Source organism: Labrus mixtus, chromosome 3, assembly GCF_963584025.1.
Source record: "Labrus mixtus chromosome 3, fLabMix1.1, whole genome shotgun sequence".
Taxonomy (NCBI): domain Eukaryota; kingdom Metazoa; phylum Chordata; class Actinopteri; order Labriformes; family Labridae; genus Labrus; species Labrus mixtus.
Window position 1 is genome coordinate 13,929,992 of NC_083614.1, and position 20,040 is coordinate 13,950,031.

At 39.6% G+C, this 20,040-nt stretch overlaps 1 protein-coding gene across 1 annotated transcript in view; it reads right to left on the reverse strand.

The window, feature by feature from the left end:
* LOC132959522 (voltage-dependent R-type calcium channel subunit alpha-1E) overlaps nt 1–20,040 on the reverse strand; it is a 62,724-nt gene that overhangs the window by 25,850 nt on the left and 16,834 nt on the right. Inside the window, exons 4-14 of the mRNA XM_061032610.1 lie at nt 11,863–11,966; nt 10,568–10,726; nt 9,388–9,578; nt 7,220–7,323; nt 4,701–4,816; nt 4,467–4,520; nt 1,837–1,932; nt 1,522–1,731; nt 1,241–1,353; nt 888–1,000; nt 248–379 (exon numbers count right to left, since the gene is read on the reverse strand). Coding sequence (XP_060888593.1) covers nt 248–379; nt 888–1,000; nt 1,241–1,353; nt 1,522–1,731; nt 1,837–1,932; nt 4,467–4,520; nt 4,701–4,816; nt 7,220–7,323; nt 9,388–9,578; nt 10,568–10,726; nt 11,863–11,966 — 1,392 coding nt within the window. The remainder of the gene's footprint in view (nt 1–247; nt 380–887; nt 1,001–1,240; nt 1,354–1,521; nt 1,732–1,836; nt 1,933–4,466; nt 4,521–4,700; nt 4,817–7,219; nt 7,324–9,387; nt 9,579–10,567; nt 10,727–11,862; nt 11,967–20,040) is intronic.

Consider the following 20,040-nt stretch of genomic DNA (forward strand, 5'->3'; position numbering starts at 1 on the left):
TTAAATAAAGAGGAAACCTAGTGATCCATGTAGTCGTCTTTAGCTTTGTTCTATGTTTGAGAATGTGTATTCAGTAGGATTCTAGGATTCGTGCAACCAGCCAAGTGGGAAACATTAACAGTCTTTATTTTCTGCCTAGTTGTTTCCTCACTTTATTCAGTTTCTTTATGGACTCATGAGGCGTGGTGGACAGAACGATAGGTAATTGTATTTCTCTCAAAGGGCCTTAGGGATACTTTAACTTCACCTGCCACCGAAGAGCTGCATGCCAAGGAGTGCAAAGACAACGATGAACAGGAAGAGGAGGAAGATGAGCGAGATGATGGACTTCATGGAGTTCATCAGAGAGATGACCAGATTTCTCAGAGACGCCCAGTACCTTTAAAGCCACAAAATATCACAATGATGAATTTTGAAGTGGTGAAAAAATGTTGCAACAAAAAGCATAACAACTGAATCTCCATCCAAACTGTCAAGGTGCAATTTGTATTTATTTTGTTGATAATGGGGTTCAAGGTTCTGACAAACAAAAGTAATATTGCATGGAATAAAATATGATGCATGATGAAATGCTCAATGATAGAAGAAGTCTGGCAAATGGCACTACTTCAAAAGAAGATGTTTTATTTCTGGTTTCATCTTGATTAAAGGTAGAAGAAATTATTGTCAGAAGTACTTCATTGTCTACTTTATGAATACAAGTATATAATACGATATTTTAAAGATCCATGGTACCTAACAGTCGTATCCAACTATTGTAAAATATAAAAAATACTACATATTTCATCAGCATGACTTCTAGCCTTTAGCCAGCAGTGAATATTCCTTGTAAATAGTACCAAGCATCTTAACAGATGGTATAGAGTGAGGAGGGCTGCTGCACTAACTTGGTGATCTTGAAGATTCTCAGCAGACGGAGAGCACGCAGGACACTGATGCCAAAGGAAGTGCCGGGCCTGAAGAACCCCCACAGCACTTCAAAGATGCTGCCAACAATTACCTACACAGATATACAAAAGGATATAAATATATATATTTAATTAAAAGGTATATTAGGAATTACCTCTTCAATTTAAACACACAAATGAAGAAATGTGCATTTTGATTTCACATAGTGACAGAGAGAAGTAGGGATGAGGCAACAGACGATGACAGAGGGTAACAAGGCTGATAATTCATAGTCTTCAAAGACAAGCAGTGGGTCTTGTGAGAAACAAAGAGAGGGAGACAAAGTACTGACACTGCAGTCAAAGCAATTAAAGGAGGAGTGGAAGTAGAGACGCGGCCCCAAGCTGTACATCTTCAGAAACATTTCAGTCAGGAACAGAGCGAGGAACAGGAACTCTGCATAGTCTGCAACAAAAAACAAAAAATGATGTTTCCATTGTTTTACTTTAAACACAAACCCTTTCAATTACATGATAAAATCACTTTATTTGATAGCTGTTGCAGTGGGGTCATGAAGCATATGAACAGTCAGACCACTCCTCAATACTTTATGAATTTCCTGATATGACTCACAGAGGAAGTTGGACAGCCACAGAGGCTGATTGTGGTGAACAATTGCCACACACAGTGTGTTGAGAGCCACAAGGCCCAGCACTGTCCAGTAGAAAGTTTGTGTCTTCACCACACGGCGGATGGAAATTCGCAGGAGACGCTCTTTGCGATGAAAATATGCTGTTGGACCCCGCTTGGCGCTCCTGATACTTGATCTGGCCATGGGGATGCCTGTGGGGATCAGAAGGAGAGATATGCTTCTCTTTCGGCAGCTGCAGAGCTAAGACCTATACTTTATGTGACCATATTTATGTTTCTGTCCAGACTCCCACTCACCCACAGAGGAGATGTCACCATACTGTTCATCCCCTGGTTGCCCTCGATGCACCACGTCCATCCCTCTCCTCTTGATAGTGGTGGCTCTCTTTAACACTGCAGAGAAGATTGCAAATAAAATGCCCCAGAACAAGCAGTACAAACTGTTTAACCAACACATTCATGAAGCTTAAGGGGACACACTGTGAGGATAGTGACACAAAGCAGACCTTTGGGCAACATTAGCAGGAGATATAGTTTGTTTTCTTTTTCTTTTGCATTTTTAAATTCTCAGTAAGTCAATACGACTGGATTGTTTGTGTTTGCTGATTTTTTTTGTCAACAAAGCCCAAAAATATGTCTGCTGCACGGCCACCCTTACATTTAAAAACACTCACGGGTAGACTCAGGCAGTATGCAAGTATGACATGAAATCAATAAACAATAAAAAGATAATGACGAAGCAAATGATAAAGAGAAATCACAGCAAGCATAATCTGCATGAAAATCTAACGTCTGTGAAGTTTTAGCTGAGAGGGAAAGTTAAGCTCATTAACTCTACAGTCAAATGAGAAAAAAAATGATTGTAAGTGTAATGATCCATGCAACTGAATGCATGACTTTTCCTGCTATTTGATCTCTTACGACAAACCATGCTCACAGGCGACTTGACGGCCCATGCATTGCTCTAATTTCAGCTGTGTACAAGTGCTGTGGCACAGTAGCAGCGGACAGGACGTGCAGTGCACACATGCTGGATTTAGTGTGATGAGTATGTGTTGACCTTTATCACTGACTGGTGTTTTTATGATTACCTTTCCTATCCCTCCCCCCACTAGCACCTTCCCAGTGCCTTGTGATTTCTGAAAATTGCTTACAGTCAATATTTGCTTGGGGATTTTTTTTTCAATAAGCCACTGATCAAACACACAGAGAGAATCACATACAAAAACAAAACTGCTTCCATTTTACACACATACACTAGTGTTTGCGAAAGGCAGGACCACAAAGACCTGTCAACACACTCACACATTGCAAGCACATGCTGCTGCCTTTTCAGACCAATGGTTGCTGAGGCAACAGCAGTCCCCCACCTTCTTTTAGGCAGAGCTTCTGCTCTCTTTTCTCTCTATCTGTTTTTCCCCCAGATTGTTATTTTCAATTTATCCTTCTTATTTCAGAAACATCCTGAGCAAGAAACTTACAGAACAAGGTTTAACTTTGTTCAAGCCCCGTCTTGTGCATATTTAAGTGGCGATGTGCGTGAAATATGAGATGGTGAAGTTGGTGAGGGAGGGCGGGAGAGCAGAGGGCGGTTCTCACCATATGCACCACCTGTACTCCACTCTGGGAGACTCCTGAGAGCTGCCAATCAATGAACATTTAATAAAAGCCCTGCTGCTTTAGTGAGGAGGAAAGGTCAAAGTACAGTAAAGGGGTCAGAGGAGGCATTAAGTTGTCTTTTTTTGGGCCTCGTGTGTAGTGGCAGGTTTAGCACTATCAGTACGTGATCTTACCAAGTGCTCCACGGCAGCAACAAAAAACCGGGCAGTACAATATATCCTGAGCTGATATATGGTGAGGATTTTTTTTTCTGTCTTTTGATATTGAGGGAAACTTTTAATGTTTTAGATTTTTTTTTTTGTCTCAGGAGGTACATTTCAACAGGAGTAAGAGTCTTCCACCACAGTAGAAGCTCAATGAGGCTGCAAAAACAACTATGCTAACTATGGCATGCTAACAAAGTCACAATTATAATGCCAAAAATTAGGACACTTCGCACAGGAATGCTCTACCAAAAGTGTGTCAAATTTCACTGTGACTGACACCTACAGTCTATGCTGAAGTTTTTTTTACTATGTCCCACATCTAAGTTTTGTCATAAGCGTTTGCTAAGCAGATATTAATCAGCTTAGTACAGCTGAGGCTAATGTTTCAAATCAATGACAAGCAAAAGCATTGGAGAAATTATTATTTTGATCTGATGATGTTTGTAGATAAAGACTGATGATTACCAGAAATGTTGCTGTGCATTGTCATAGTTTCGCTTTTCAGCTTAACGCTGACATTAGCATATTAACAATCACCACCACACTGGTAACATGCTGATGCCATTCATGTTATGTTTACAATGCCTGCATGCTAACCTTTGCTAATTAACTCATAGCACTAATTACAGCTAAGGCAAAAGGGAATATCATTAGTTTGATCAAAATTAATGTACTGGGGAGAAGTCAGGGAAATCTCATTAAGATTCCCTCTTGAGGAACTATATACTGTACAACATTTCTCTGCATAAAACAGTTGCAGAAATATTTCAGTGTGCCATCCTTTCAGTTTTGATGAATCAGGGCTCAAAAGGATGGCAGCTAGCAGGGCTACAAATGAAAACCAGACTGAAATGTAGTTCAACTTGTCAACTATGTCCTTATCTTATCTAAGTATTTTTTTAAAGTAAACCTGGAAAAAACACATAGGCTACATAATACAGCTTCAAACAGCCTTTTAAGCACATTTACATTATAGCTACATGCTGGCATCAATCAAAATGAGTTGAAGAGAGACAGAATGTAAAGCAGTGTAAAGACAGCAGAAAGACAACATGAACTCTGACATTATAGAGAGATTATGAAACTATATTTCTAACTTACCATCGAGGGCTGAAGGTCCTGAAGTCTTATTCTCCTCTGCAAGCATCACTTCCTCTGTAAAGTCACACAAACATTAGAAATGAGCAGCAGATGATAGTGAAGAGGAAAAAAAAGCCCAATATTTACAACTAATAAAGTTAGACTTTAAGCTTAAGGTGAAATATTGATTCTCTCTCTCTTATCTAGAGCAGAATATCATTGGTCTCCCTGAGCTGTGTCTGGGACTAAAGCCACCTGCTCTGTCGATCCAGGCCCGGTAGCCGTTGAGTTCTCTCTCAATCTGCTGTTGGCGTCTCAGCTTCATGAAGGCCCTGCGGTTTTCCACCCTCTCCCTCTCTTTGGCAAATTCCCTGCAAAACCAAACCACAGAAGCATTTACTTACTCTTTTAGGAAACAGTTGTACACACACACTTCACTTGTACATTCAACCACAAAATGAGACAAGAGGAGAGAGAGGAAGGCAAAGGAGGTTTCTTCTCTCTTCTCTCCCACGGTGGAGATAATGACAATGGATCCCCAATTAACCTTTCTGTAAAACTAATTAACTTGTACAGACTTAGACACTGTGCACTGAAGCAGCAGGGTTTGTATAGACAGCAGCTCAACTAGTCAGTGAAAAAACAATTAACACTGTCTTTTTTCTGTCAGGACAACAATACCAGCTGACTGAATAGTCACACAGCCTCATACTGTGTGACAGGCTGTGTGACTATTATCCTCACCTTGGAAGGATCTGAAGGCTGAGTGTGCACACTCTCAAGTTGATCTTGTCCCAACCCAAAACTAATGGTGCATCTGAAAACTCATAAGTCAGTTAAGTTGAGTCTTTCCTGTGGCACATAAGGCTACCAGCACCAGAAAATGCAGAAAAGTCTTAGTGCCAAAAACTACAGTCACAACCAGTAGGCTGAAATTAATGGACAGAAAAAGGGTGAATTTACAAAGGTGACTACAAACATGTATTGAAACGTCCAGTCCTCTGTATACCCAAGGAATGTGCATGCTGCTAATAAAAATTGATTAATTTCTACCTTTAAGAATCCACAGAGTGCAATGTGCAGACTACAATGAGCTTTAATGCAACTTCTCAAATGTATATGTTGCACACATCCTCTTCAGCACATACCAGATTCACCAAATCAAGTCCCTTGCCTTCAAAGAAGGTGTCTGAAGTCCTTAACCTACTGATAATATACAGTGAAGTCAGTGAATAAATTATCATATATTTGAAAAAAAAAGTTCAGTATAACACAGGAGTTATAAAGTAGTTTGTCTTGTTTCCAAACATTGTTAGATTCCCCAGTATTCTGAAACCCTGGTTCATTGCAGACATTCACATGTGGTGTGCATTCTTTAAATCAGGGGACATCAGGGAGTATAAGCATGCCCAGTATGAGCTCCAAAAGTCCATCAGAGCTGCCAAAAGGACATACTTCCAAAGACAACACCACAAGAGGTATGTGGCAGGGAATACAATCCATATCAGATTACAGGAGTAATCCTAGCAGGGAAAAGTCTGTTACTTCTATTCCTAAGGACCTAAGGAAATGGCAACATCCTAAAGGTCTGTGCTGAACAGCTGGCAGGGATGTACAGAGCCATCTGAAACACCTCTCTCATGCAGGAAATTGTCCCTCAGACCTTTAGATCATCTGTTATAGTTCTGGTACCTAAAAAGCCAAACACAACACGGGGGACTAGTTGAAAGCATCCTCACAAGTGGAATCACTGTGTGGTTTGGATACATCACCCTGGCAGAGAGAAAATCCCTTCAAAGGGTCATCAAAACCGCAGAAAGGATCACCAGCTCTCCCCTCCCTGGAAACACTGTACACACACAGCGCTTGAGGTGAAATAAACAGAGCACCCTCAGGGACAAACACCACCCAGATCATGCTCTGTTCAGGTGGAAGGATTTAGGATACAACCGTCAACACCACAGACCAGAGAGCATCTCAATTCACGAGGCCCGCTTCAACAACAGCTTCTTTCCTGCTGCTGTCAGACTCATATCACAGGACATGAAGGTTATATCACACCCCACGCCTCACATACTCAATGGACATCATACCATCTCACAGTACAAAAACTAATTGTACAATAATTGCCTTTAGGATAACTGTGCAATAATATAATGTGTAATAACAGCTATGGAAAATGTTCTGTGTGCATTCACATGATGTAAAAAAAAATCGCAGATGTACACAATTCTCCGGACAAGATAACATATTTTTACTATATTGTGCAATATCTCCATTTCTAGTTTTTATAAAATGAACCGGTTATTTATATTTCTTGTGTACTTTTTGGAGGTACAATTTTAATTATTTTGCTGCTCTTTTATCTTTTATCTTGCTCTTCTATTTTCAAACTTATTTTGTAGAGCTGACTCTTGGAGGAATGAACACTCATACCAATGTACATGTACTGTACTGTCCTATCCCTTCGCAAATGGCAATACATATCTATTCTGTTCTATTTTATTACAGTAGCGCACATTAAATACTTGACAACCCTGAAATCAATTGAAAAAGCAACTTAAGGCCAGCAAGGATCACCAGTTGTGTACAGCAGGAAGAAGCAGCATCTTAACATACAGGGGTGCTATTTAACTGGGGCCAGCATTTCAAAGAGCAGGTACAAATCTTATTATGTTGATTGTGTGTGGGCGAGCAATATATCCAGCAAATCTCCTTTACAAACGTGTTACTTCAGCTTGCAAATTAAATGATAACAAGAAATGAGTACCCACCCAGACAAGACTCCCAGCACCAGATTCAGGACAAAAAAAGATCCGATGATGATAAGAGGGATGAAGTAGAGCCAGTTCCAGTTGGGGCCCAAGGCATCATCAGCCTGAAACATCAAAATAAATTCTAAAGTAAGTTAAATACAAGATAGAAATTAAACACAAGCCAGAAATACCAAAGTGTAGGTGACGTTCCAGTTGCAGGCGTGGCATCGACCAGGGTCATGTGAATTGATCTACTCTGGACTCATAGAGGAGAAGCTATATAGTATGTATGAACCAATATAGAAACAGAGTAGAGCACCACTACTTTTTTTTTACATTACTTTACAGCACCTAGACATCAGAACGTTTCTGTGTATCTCAGTGACTACATTAAACATCATCAAAGTAAGTCTCTTTGGTCAGCATTCATATTTCAGCAGCACTGCAGGATCATATCGTCCCACCTTCAATCATCAAGCTCACTGAGCATCACTTTAGGCAACGTCATACAATTTCTGTGACACGTCTTTTTCCTTTATCCATCTTAATAAAAAAAATGAGAGCAGGTAGAAGCTGACCTCTAATAAATGAAGAACACAAGGTTGTGCTGTAGAGTGTATGATTGTCACTTTATTGTCTGAGGTAAAAGAAAACTAGAATTCTGCCTCACAGTTGAATATCTCATACATCACACAAGAAGTTTACATCTCTAAGTGTTTCATAGAGAACAACAGAATTACAACACATTATTACGTTCTCATTTGTTCCCCAGTAACCATGCAAAACTTTGTGTAGTTTATCTAGCATTCATTATCTGTTATGTAGTCATTAGCTAATCTATAATGTTTGATGAGGAGTTTCACACTACCTACCTCTTAACTAAAAGGTTTACTAGCATTTTGTTCTCATTCGTCCATCGGTAACTATGCAAAGTATGTGTACCTTATTGTAAAGTGTTACCTAATGCTGTTTGTCCTTGAGGGTGATTTGGGATTGTGTTTTATCAATCCCATTAAATCCTCCCTTAATCAGATTCCACAGGTCTTCTTAGGAGTGCCTTGAGCCTGCAGTTGTGTTTTTGAAAAGGGATCAATACTGAACTTGAAACACTGAATAACTGAATAAGTCTCCACATAGCACACATGCCCAGAATTACTCTTTTTCTTTGGAAAATGTTTGTCTGATGTTTTCTTATTCCACCCTGTGTTCCTTGTAATTTAGCGCTAAGCAAAAATGTGAACCTGATTGGACTTGATTTATTGGATGTGCATGCAGCAACAGATCTATTAATAATCATAAAATGTCACTAGCTGCCAACTGCTTGCCTTTCTGTCTACATATTGTCTCTGTGTGTCTGCCTTCCTGTCCTTTACACTGAGACAAAAGAAAATCCTATAAAGCATGATGCAGGACCTTACTTGTAACCCTTTTCACACATACAGAAAGCTCCAGAAAAACTCTGGATATTAGGTTACCCGGAGGGGCTTTAGGCTATATGTGAACGCAAACAGCCAAATATTTCGCGCAGACTTTACCCGGAGTTTCTCCGGCCAGACTCCTGTAATAATCTAGATATTATCTGGAGTGCATATGTGAAAACGGCCGTTGCACATATGCACTCCTGTGAATCTGTGTCTGGTTACAACGCTGATTTTTTGGGAACATATCTATGTGTGATGCTCAGAACAGTGTGTTCTTGTTTCTTTTGGTATCTTTGGAATTTCAAATCATTTCCTGTGTTTATACTCATATAGCAGAGGTTTACAATGTCCATTATTACATTTGCAACAGATTCTAAAATGCACCAAATTTCATAACCAGGTGCTGGTCTGTATGAAGGTCTAGCCCAAAGATGCTGCACGCAACACATTTCTCAGGATAGAAAAAAAACAAAAAAGGCAAGAAGAGAGAACAACAGTATTGAGTTTTGCAGATTCATTGCCAAAATCAAACCACAGTCATCCAGCCCTCTGTTGTTTCTAAACCACTGGCAATTTAACAGAAGGGGCTGCAGGGGTTGCAGACCTCCACTCAGCATCCACCAGTGTGCTGAAAGCCTCTTCTGTTCATTAGAGTTAATGGAGTCTAAATCAAAACAATGCTTCACATCAACAATTTTCAGCAAGCGAGGATCAGATTACGGCTGGCACATGTGAATGTACGTATGTGTGTATGTGATGTCTCACATTGTAGAGTACGGTTGTCCACCCCTCCATGGTGATGCACTGGAAGACTGTGAGAACAGCAAACAGGATGTTGTCAAACTGCGTGATGCCGTCATTCGGGCCGATCCAGTTATCGTTGCAGGTGTATTTAGGCGGACATTGACGAATGCCACACGGGAACTCCACCTCAGAGGAGTCCACCGTCTCATTTTCTGAATAGGAAAGGTGCATGCAAAGAGAAAAAACAAAAAGACATGAATAATGTTTTATAAAAACACAAGTTCCCAAAACAAACAAAAGACAAAATAAATTGCCTTCAATGTACTGCAATGTTCGCTGGCACCCAAATAAAAAATAAATTTAAAAATAAGCAGCCAATGAAACATGAGCGCTTCATTTAACACCTTCAGCACTAAATCAGAACAAAACTAAAATCTTTGTTCTCATGTAAATGGTCTTTAAAGTTCAAACTAATCTATATACTTGGCGAGTATAATGACCTTCATTTTTGCGCCACAGGTGAGTTGTGTAACAGTGTATTCTCAGCCTTGGCCTTTGCCCAAATGTCATGTTGTACTTAAGGAATTGAATCAAAGTCAAAACGACTTTAAAAGAGTTTGTTTGCAGAGTGCCTGTCTGAACAGTGACGTGACCATTCAGAGACATAAATTACTCTGTACAGTTTGTCTGTTGTCTTACTGTCCATTCAGAATCAATATGTCAGGAGGAGCTTGATGGTTAATGACAGCTCTGAATGTACAATCAGGCATTGAGCACTACCACATTGTTGATTATAATTATATTGGAAAAAACTGCCCGTGTGGTTTGATCAAGTCCACAGGTGCTGCCTGGCAAAACATTTTGTCTACATGTTTACGCAGGGGGATTGTGAAAGCAGAGGTGCCTGCATTTTCCACATGCATACATTTAGAACCCACATACTAACAAAAGCAACAGATGAGCTCGGACCTGACTTTTTGGTTTTAAAGTTCTGTGTTGTAGTTCCCTGTGTAAAGAGTCGTACATAAAAATATATGAATGTATCAATCTATAAATAAAAAAATACACTTTTGCAACCATGCTGTGCTGCTGATATATCTGTATATTTAATCATTACTATCCATACACCGTGGCCATAACACAACCTATAGTCTACCTGTGCACCATAAGGAAATATGTACAGTAATGAGCGTGTGTATACCTAGTATTCCGGGCTGTGGCTGGCAGGTATGGTGCAGTTTGCCGCTGTAAAACTCCAGGCCAATGATGGCGAACATGAGGATTGCAAAAAAGAGCAGAAGGCCGATTTGCAGCAGAGGAACCATGGCCTTCATTATAGACTTCAAGACAATCTGCAGACCTGGAGGTAGAGCACACAGTTACAAAATGAGGAAGAGCAGAGACACGTCTCGCAGACCAACTTTTGATACATGCATGTACATTAAATATAACCTTGTAACAACAATTTACAATGACTGGAATAAATAAAACAAATTCTGACTATTTTGACAATTCATCTGAATTAACCAAAATCGTAAACATTCTTCTGATTCTTGCTTTGAAAATATACAAAATTTGTTTTTTTTTTAAGTTCACATATTAGGCAAAATACACTTAACCACGGTTTAATATGTGTCCCTAGATGTCTACAAACCCCCCAATTATGAGAAAAGTCCATCCTCTCCCTCTTTTGCCAGCTCCATTTTTCAGAAAATGTGTGCTCAAACAGGCGGTTTGGAGATTTTCCCTTCATGACATCACAAAGGGCAGTAACCCCTCCCCCAGGTGGGTGACACGACCACAGCTAGGTGTTTGTTCTGCCCTCTGAGTCTGTCTTCTCACTGTAAACAATTGGGCATGGTGCAAGAAAGCCAGAGACAAATCCCCCTTCAGAGGGGCGTGGCCAGACACAGCTCATTTACATTTAAAGCTACAGACACAGAAACAGCCTAATCTGAGCAGGGCTGAGATAGAGGGGTTTATAGGCATGATGTAATACAGGATCAGAGTGGATTTATAACAAAAAAACCTTACAGACATGTTTTAGGGACCTCTAAGACTTATTTAAACTTGTTAGAAAGGAGAATAATATGTGACATGTAAGCCTTTTATGGTAGTTAATTTAACATCTTTGCATATTTGACTCAAAGTCCAAACAAGCCATCTGAAGGTGATTATCGAATGGGCATTACATTTTTTCTGATCACTTAATATCCAAACCTTGAAACAACTGATAACAAAACAATCAGCAAATGGATTATACTAAGAGGAGTCTTTATTTGCACTCCTATATCGAATGTTAGACTAATACCTCGTTTTATGAAGGACATCAATTATTTATTAGTTGAACTTTAAATTAAGTACATTCATTTGCAATTGCTTTTAAATGAAATTGTTCACACTCAAAAACAACAAACAGATTTTTAGAAGCTGTGCCACCACAGCTAGCCTTTGCTTTACCAAAGTCCAAATAGCAGTAAAAATTATCACACTCACTGGGGATGCCTGAGACCAGTTTGAGGGGTCGGAGCACTCGTACGGCCCTCAGGGTCCTCAGGTCAACTGAGATGTTCATATGTGCTCCTGCTGCTGCCAGGATCCTTTCAGAGGATAACAGAGACACACACACACACACACACACACACACACACACACACACACACACACACACAGAGGTTAACACAAACATGTGTTTTTGAATATGAAAAACCCATACAAACAGAAGACAGAGACACAAAGCAGTATTGTCACCCGTCTTGCAGATGCACAAGGACTAATTTTCACAATTTATTATCAGTGTCAAAAAGAGGTGTCTCACACACATGTAGACCCACACTAAGGCCACCACAAACAAAGATGGAGGACGGCTGCAGTTTTGAGATATGGAGAGAGGACGTGAGGGTCTCAGAGACACAGAGAAAACAACAGGGATATATTTAGGGGCTTTTGGCTGGTTCTCTGTGTGGGAGGACGGCTGTGACAACCACTATTTAGAAGGAAACAAAAACAGCAGCTCCATCAGTGGAAGGCAGGACACCCTAAGGCTGAGAGACATGAAGCTCACAGACCAACACATGCTGGACCACACAAACACAAATGAAACATATCAACCTTATCTGCCGCACAGAGTCCTTCAAAAGATCCATTTTACTGTGTTTTTTGTTTCTGTTTTTTGTCTCCTCTTATTCTTCCTGTAAATACACCTCAGGGGCCTTCAGTCCTCAGGCAGATGTGAAAAAGAAAGGAAGCATTTGATCCCCCTCTCTCTGCTTCCTTGTTAATTTGCCCTCCTGCATCCATTGTTCTCTCCTTTCTACATCCTTATATCTTTCTCTTCATCCATAAAACCTCTCTCCTCTGAACTCCCTCTTTCTCCTGTTTTTCAGCCTCCTTTCCAATTACACCTGCACCTTTGACTCCTTATTTTTCCTGTTTCCACTGACCACAACACACATTGATTCCCCTTTTACCTGGATGCCAACAAGCAAAAATCAATGGATAAGAGATAAAGATTAGAGCGAAAGAAGAGTCAAAAATGTATTTAACAAGTACATGGTGGTTGAAGTTTAAATTCAAATTCATAGGATTTAATTTCCCCCCCAACTACAAAACGTATACTATTCTTGGACCAGTGAAACCCAGAGATTAATAGAAATGTATTCTTATTTACTTTGAAAGGGGAAAGATGAGGTCAAAAACAAATAAAACAATAATTTCTGAGTTGGGAGATTGCAAAATTGGTTTGTGTGTGTGTATGTGTGTTTACATGTGAACTACAGTGGTAAAGATCCTGTCATTATGTGCAGTAATTTGCTCAAGACAAGAGCATACTTGGTCCCCACACAGCTACACAGCTAAAGAAACCGCAACACAGACCCCGTTACATTCCTGTGATGCTGTGGTGAGAATTAGTTCTGTCTGTAAGGTTGAAGAAACAGGGTGTAATTTAATTAACAGAAGAGAGAGAGAGACTGAGGGAAGAGGAGGGAGACAAGGATTAAAATAGCTCCTCATCATCCTCCACAAATACAGAAATAGAATTATCCTCGTGAGTTTCTAACCTCACATTATTCCCCTTTGGTTTACAGACTTTCACCTGTTTCCATGACACATTTTGTGTCATCCTTTTTGTCTTTTGTCTGTTCCCTCCCATCCCTCCCTCTGCTGCCTCCTGTCATCCCCCACTTCTTCCATCTCTCAGTTTTTCTTCGGACCATTAGTCAGTCGTGGCTGCTCCTCAGTTGTTATGGAGACTAGAGGATAGAGGGTCTAAAAATGGCTTCCTCATTTACTATTACTGTTATTCAGTAGATGTCTCCTAGGTCATGTTTTGTAAAGACTGTTTATACAGTGTATGTGAAGAAATGGTTTGACTTAGTTACAAAGCCCATTGATTTGTATGGACAGCTATCATGTTAGAGATGTTAAATGGTAAATGGACTTGAGCTTGTATAGCTCTTTCTACTCTTCAGACTACTCAAAGTGCTTTAACACTGCATGTCTCACACACTGATGGCAGAGGCTGCTATGTAAAGTGATCATCAGTATTAACTAATCCCATTCATACACATTCACACACCATTGACAAAGCAGGGGGAGCAACTTGGGGTTATATGTCTTACACCAAGGAAACATCGGACCTGTGGCTGCAGGAGCTGGGGATCTAACCTCCCGGTTGAGAGACGACTGCTCTGCAAGCCGCCCCCATGTTTATGAGCTTTTGAATGACTCATGTGGTTATAAACAAAGAAAGAATTAGCGGTTATGTATACACTGTGTAAGCCAAAAGCCTCAATGAAAAGAACAAATGATGGAAATCGCTCTCTTTGGTTTTTTTTTCTCAAAGTTTTTGACCTGTGAGTTAGTTTGTTAATTTAGGACTATTTATTCTTCATTGACAACAAACAAACACTTTTATTCACTTTAAAACTTATTTATTAGAATTGAGTTCCATGATTTCAACATCTCTCTCAGACTTTTATCCCCATCAAACTTGTCTGTCAAAAGAGTTTGTGGTATATTTGGGGTCTCACAGTTAAATGTATGGAGGGTCTTAAGGACTTCAATGGTTGAACCTCGGTGGTCATTCTCTTAACTGACCCCAGGGACAACACACATCTGTCTACAGGTGAAGCTACAAGTAAGTCACTTTTAGTCCCTAGGAGCTTTCACACTATACCATTGTTGTTCCCCCTGTATGATTTGAAAGTGTTAGTTAAGATACACACACACACACACACACACACACACACACACACACACTGTGTAAGGCGGGACACTCAGTGTAGTGAAGTGAGTTGACGCCCTGGTCAGAACTGTCAGCCATGATAAGTGAGTAACAATGACACACACGGCAGAACTGACGGCTCCCTGCTGTGTGACAAATCTGTGGTGACACCCATCATGCTGGGATACTGAGAGTGTTGTGACTTATGCTCCATGTCACTGTCAAGCTGCTTACTCATATGAGACCAGCTCACCTGACTACTGTTAACTGATATTACAACAAAGAGTGTGTTATTAACGCCTTTGGGACTCAATAGTGGAATTTTTAGTTGTATCCCAAGATGTTCTTTAATATGAAAGCATATTTCTACAAGAAAAACGTTTGTTCATTATTATTACTTTCCTAAGCTGTTTTCACATAACGCACACCTGAAAATCTCATACATGGCTGCCCCTGAAATCTTCCTGAGTTGGTTGTTTACACATGTTCCTCACAGCGGGAGACTATCCCTGTTGGACGGGAGAGGGGGTCTCAAGAGGCAAGGCATGACTTAAGAAGAGCAACTTGGAGATTGCGTATGAAGCAAGAAAGTAAAGAAAACCCCCAAGGCAACAAAGTAGGCTATATGACAGAATTTGACACAATCACAATATCAACAAAAAAGTGCAGATGAACATACTGAACAGTGAACAGAAAAGATAAAGAATGGGTTTCACTTTGTGCATGGAGATCTGTTGCATTCTTACATCAGCTTACCCGGACTTTATGCTTAAAATTTCCTAGGGGTCTGGCAGGAGAAGTCTGGGTAAAGTCAGGGTGAAAAATTTGACTGTGTGTGTAATCACATGCAGATCAGGAGTTTTGTGCAAGTGTGAAAGCACTATTATGAACTTTTATCTTGTGACTAAGTATACACCTTTTAATCTCTCGTACACTAGTGATAATCAAGGGGATTTGGTCAAATCAAAAAAGCTTTACACTGTGGAAATTGGAGTTCTAGTGGGGTGAAAGAGTTTGTAAGTGTTTCCAACCGAAAATGTATTACAGAACCACCGACCTCTGTGTATATGTATGACTAACAAAGCAAGTATAGAAACAGCTATGTGGGAGTGCAGGTTCTTATAAGGTGTCCCAGTTAGCCAGCTTGCTCGATTTTAGGACATTGTACCTGCGTCTCAATGAAAAATGCTCATTTTCAGTTTCAAGTCAAATATCTGCCATGAAAAAGGTCTATTATGGTGTTTTTGATGTCTCAGGCTCAATTGGAGGATTTTTGTACTTTGAAGTGAGTTGAAAAAAAATGTGGTGACTTGAATATTTTACTTAGTTCTTGAAAAGTTTCAATGTGGGAGGTTTTCCACCAACCAAAAACCAATATAACTAAAAGTATATATGGTCATTAAAGTTTCAGTGTGTACAGCGAAGCAGGATTACTTTCAGTTTATTGCATCACGGGAAGAAAATCCAGCAGAGAGCACTTTGCAGAAAAACACACAATGAGCTGGATACAATTTGGACAGGATTTTAAATGACTTTAGAATAACACCATGTATTTCACCTATGGTAATCGAAAAGAGCAAAACATTTACAAAGAAAAAAAAGTAAACTTATATACAAAGGGCATTGTTCTCTAACCCCCCGTGGACACTTTGACAGATTTGTGACATCTTTTGAAAAAGGCTGCTTTCTAACAGCTCTGCAGTGGATATTACAGTCGTGTTGTTTTAGTTTTTTCCCTGAATCATCAGTCTTAAACTCTCCGTGTTTAGGACTTTTTGATATTGTTCTTTACAAATGGAAATGCTGGCATTTGGTTGATGATATCTTCCTATGCTATTGACTGAATTTGGATCATTTCTGACTGAACAGGGAGTCTGCTATAGTCACCTGGCTTCATTTGACATTTGAGTTTTAGAGACACCAAGCCACACGGCAAATTCATTTCCAACTGATATCTACAGGGGTGAGATACGTCTGCTTCCCTGTGCGATTATTACAACATACAGAACTGCTCACATCTACTACTGTTACTGAAGATTACTGAAGTTGTTATTGTTACATTAAAAAATGTTTTCTTTTTTTTATTTAAAATAGGGACAGTTTACATTAATGAACATAAACATGTAAATGTGCCAGATTTGTATTTAGGCTAATCCATCTGTAGTCCCTCTGCATGTTGGTGGTACAAACGAATACAAATAATTTTAACCTCAATGAAAAGCAAACAGTAGTTTAAGGTTGTAACTGTTTGTAGAGACAAAAGAAGCCGGCAAGTAGGCAACAAAGTTTTGTACCTCTCAGCAATCTATCCTCTCTGTGTAAGAGGAGAGCAGATCAGCATTTTTAAGCTTTTTCTCCCTTTTTGGCAGGACGTTGAATTCATATATCTGCTCTGGTGGCCCCCAGTACAACTGTGGGTGGTGAGCGTACAACAGCTTGTCTTAACAGAATAAGAGATTGTGTGGAGCAACTCCTACAGCACCGCTTTGGTTGGTTTAGTTAATATAAGCCTCTCTGCCACCTACAGTGTGCTCTCTCAGTTTCAACAACCTCCTCATCCTTTTTACTCTCTCACTTTCTGATACACACAAACACACACACTGAACCCCCAACATTCATACATAGTCCTTACGCAAGATGAAGTGTTACTGTGTCTTATACCGACAGCCTGATGTACTGGCCTGAATCGATTGAATATCAGCGTGTTGGTTTATGCGTCAGTTACAGCTAAATGTTTGCTCTTTGGCCAGGATGAATAATTGATTTGAGTAAATGATTTATTAGCCATCTGTTGATAGAGAGAGCGGGAGAGACAAACTGAAAGAGAGCGATAGAGAGACATAATGACACAGAGAGGGAGTGAGTGTGAAATGTTAATTTAGTCCAGGGAGTAGATCAATCGTTTGCACATCGACTCTTTCAAGATCACTAAAGGTCACACGCACAATCCTCCACTGAAGAAGTATTAACATTCACAAAGTAACAATCACACAATGCAGGATTAATAGTGAAAATCAATGTTATCTTAATATGCTTGTATAGATAGATGGAGATACTTTATTGATCCTGAGAGAAATTCAAAGCATCAAGTAGCAGCTTACAAAAACATCCATGACATGAAACATTTGTTTCTTCTGTCCCCCCTCCCATATGTACTGTATAGAAGGCCTAGATTTTTTATTATATGAGATATTAATGTGCTTGTAATATACATTAGAAGAGCTCATTTGCAAAAGCATTTAACTCAGTTTTTAAAAATGTAATAAAACTTTTTGTATTTTTTGTTTTTTCAGGTAATATCACTCAGACTGAAGTTGCGTGGCTTTAACCAGGTTCCCCATAGACCGTATTGGGTTTTTGCACCAGAACAGATTTTGAATCAAATAACTAAATAATAATAATAGCTCTATTTAAAGTGCTAATCAAAACTCTCAGGGCACTGTTTTTCAGAATGGTGTTATCTGTTTTTGCAAATGAACTCTTAGTTCATATGATATGAGACCTTTCAAAGTCTGTTTAAGATGCTTTTCTGTCTTAATAAGAGTATAAAGTGGGAATTTAGTCATTTCCTCCCTGGCTGCACTCAAGCAGAGCTCAAAGGGGACTTTCTCTAGGTCAGGGTCTCCACAGGTAGACAAATAGTTACTGGAATTCACTGAGAAAAACTATTTCTTCATTCAGTCTGACGGTTTGATTCAATCTATGTTTCTGGTTTTCTCTTTCATTAACACTTAAATGTCAAACTACCGGCTGTCTCTTGATTTCTCTTTGTTACATCTATCATATCTCCCCGCTGTACACATTCATTCAATCTATCCGAGAGGCGCCTGTTTAAATAATACTCAACAAGTTTAGCTTTAACCTGGTGAAAGTAGAAGATAAAAACTATACCTCCAAATTAGATATCCTTAAGATTCACATGGCATGTGATTTAACTGATTTGACATACATTCCTTTTTATCAGGGGTTCATGTTCCTGTTTTCTTGGATAAGGAACTCCTTGGGTTTTTGGTCTCCATTTTACTTTGTTTGATTAAAATAATTTGGTGTGAGTTCCACTTAACATCAGGATCTCTTTCATCTCAGTGAAGCACCTCATCTTCTCTGATCAGAAACCAGACTTCACTACATAAAGAACCTTAATGTCGTCTTTGTTCGCAGCCCACTCAGCCTCTCTATGAACGCTAGAAAGATAGAGAGAGGGAGAGATCAAGAGAGGCAGAGAGAGAGAGAGAGACAATAGACAGAGGTGCAGAGGGAGGGAGGGCATGCAGGGACACTGTTTGTTCAGACTGTCTATTTCCTAGACACCCCCAGCATTATTCACTCACTTAATTCAAGATCACAGCTAAAACACCACTTTTACTCTGATGTCAATTCAGTGTCACTAGCTGCACAATCATCTTGTTCATCTGTATAATATGTTTCACTTTGTTTAATTTTCAAATAAAAGGCTTGTTTAGAAGTGAATGTGAAGAGTTAAGAGCCCTCTGTCTGTTCATTTTGCTCTCACTGAAATGCAAATGAAAAGCAGGTTTACAACTAAGTTCCCTTACTATGAGACAAAATAAATCTGCCTGTGACTGGTGTAAGAGTTGACCAGAGAAGCAGCAGGAGTGGAGCCAGTGACAGCCTGACCTGAGGCGGGGTCCTCAGTCACCACAGTAACAGCTTATGGGGACAGATTTACCCTCGCTGTGTCGGAACTCATCAATTGATCAGACAACAGATGGAAAAGAGTGAAGAGGACAGGTGTGTGTGTGTGTGTGTGTGTGTGTGTGTGTGTGTGGATGTTTGAATGTGTGACAGATGGTTTGGTTGACTAAAAGACATCCAATAGTGGCACGTTTGTTCTTTAACAAAGATAGATAGATAGATTAAGATAGATTGTGATTTCAGTGAATCGGTTACAGTGACAGAACGTACAAGACCAGATGACTTCTCTGAGATTAGAAAACATTGCAATTGCTTCAGCTCTACTACATCAACAACTGACAGAACTTAGCTGGATAAATTATGTTTAGGCTACTAAAAGAAAGGAAGGTAAATATAGGACATGGCAAGATAAGGTAAGAGGTTCACGTGTGGCTAAAGAGATGTGTCAAAATGTAACTAAATATAGGCTTCAGAACTCATAATGTTCTTAAATTTATCTTGCTGTAATCGATATTAAAAGCTCTAATATCTCCATATCCTGTCTGGCATTAGAGCAGATAGCGTCCACTTTTGACACCATAAGTAATTAAGACTGAAGACAACTGCTTCTCTATATTAATGAATACAAGAAGTCCAAAGGTCAAAGGCCAAATTCCAAACTTGATCCTTTAGCCTACAGTATCATCAGACACAAAGGAACAACATGCTGTGTTGAAGGTCTGTCTTCTCTTACAACAATTATGCAGCGGCCAGTATGTCCTCCTTCTAAGTTTCAATTACGGCCAGGAATG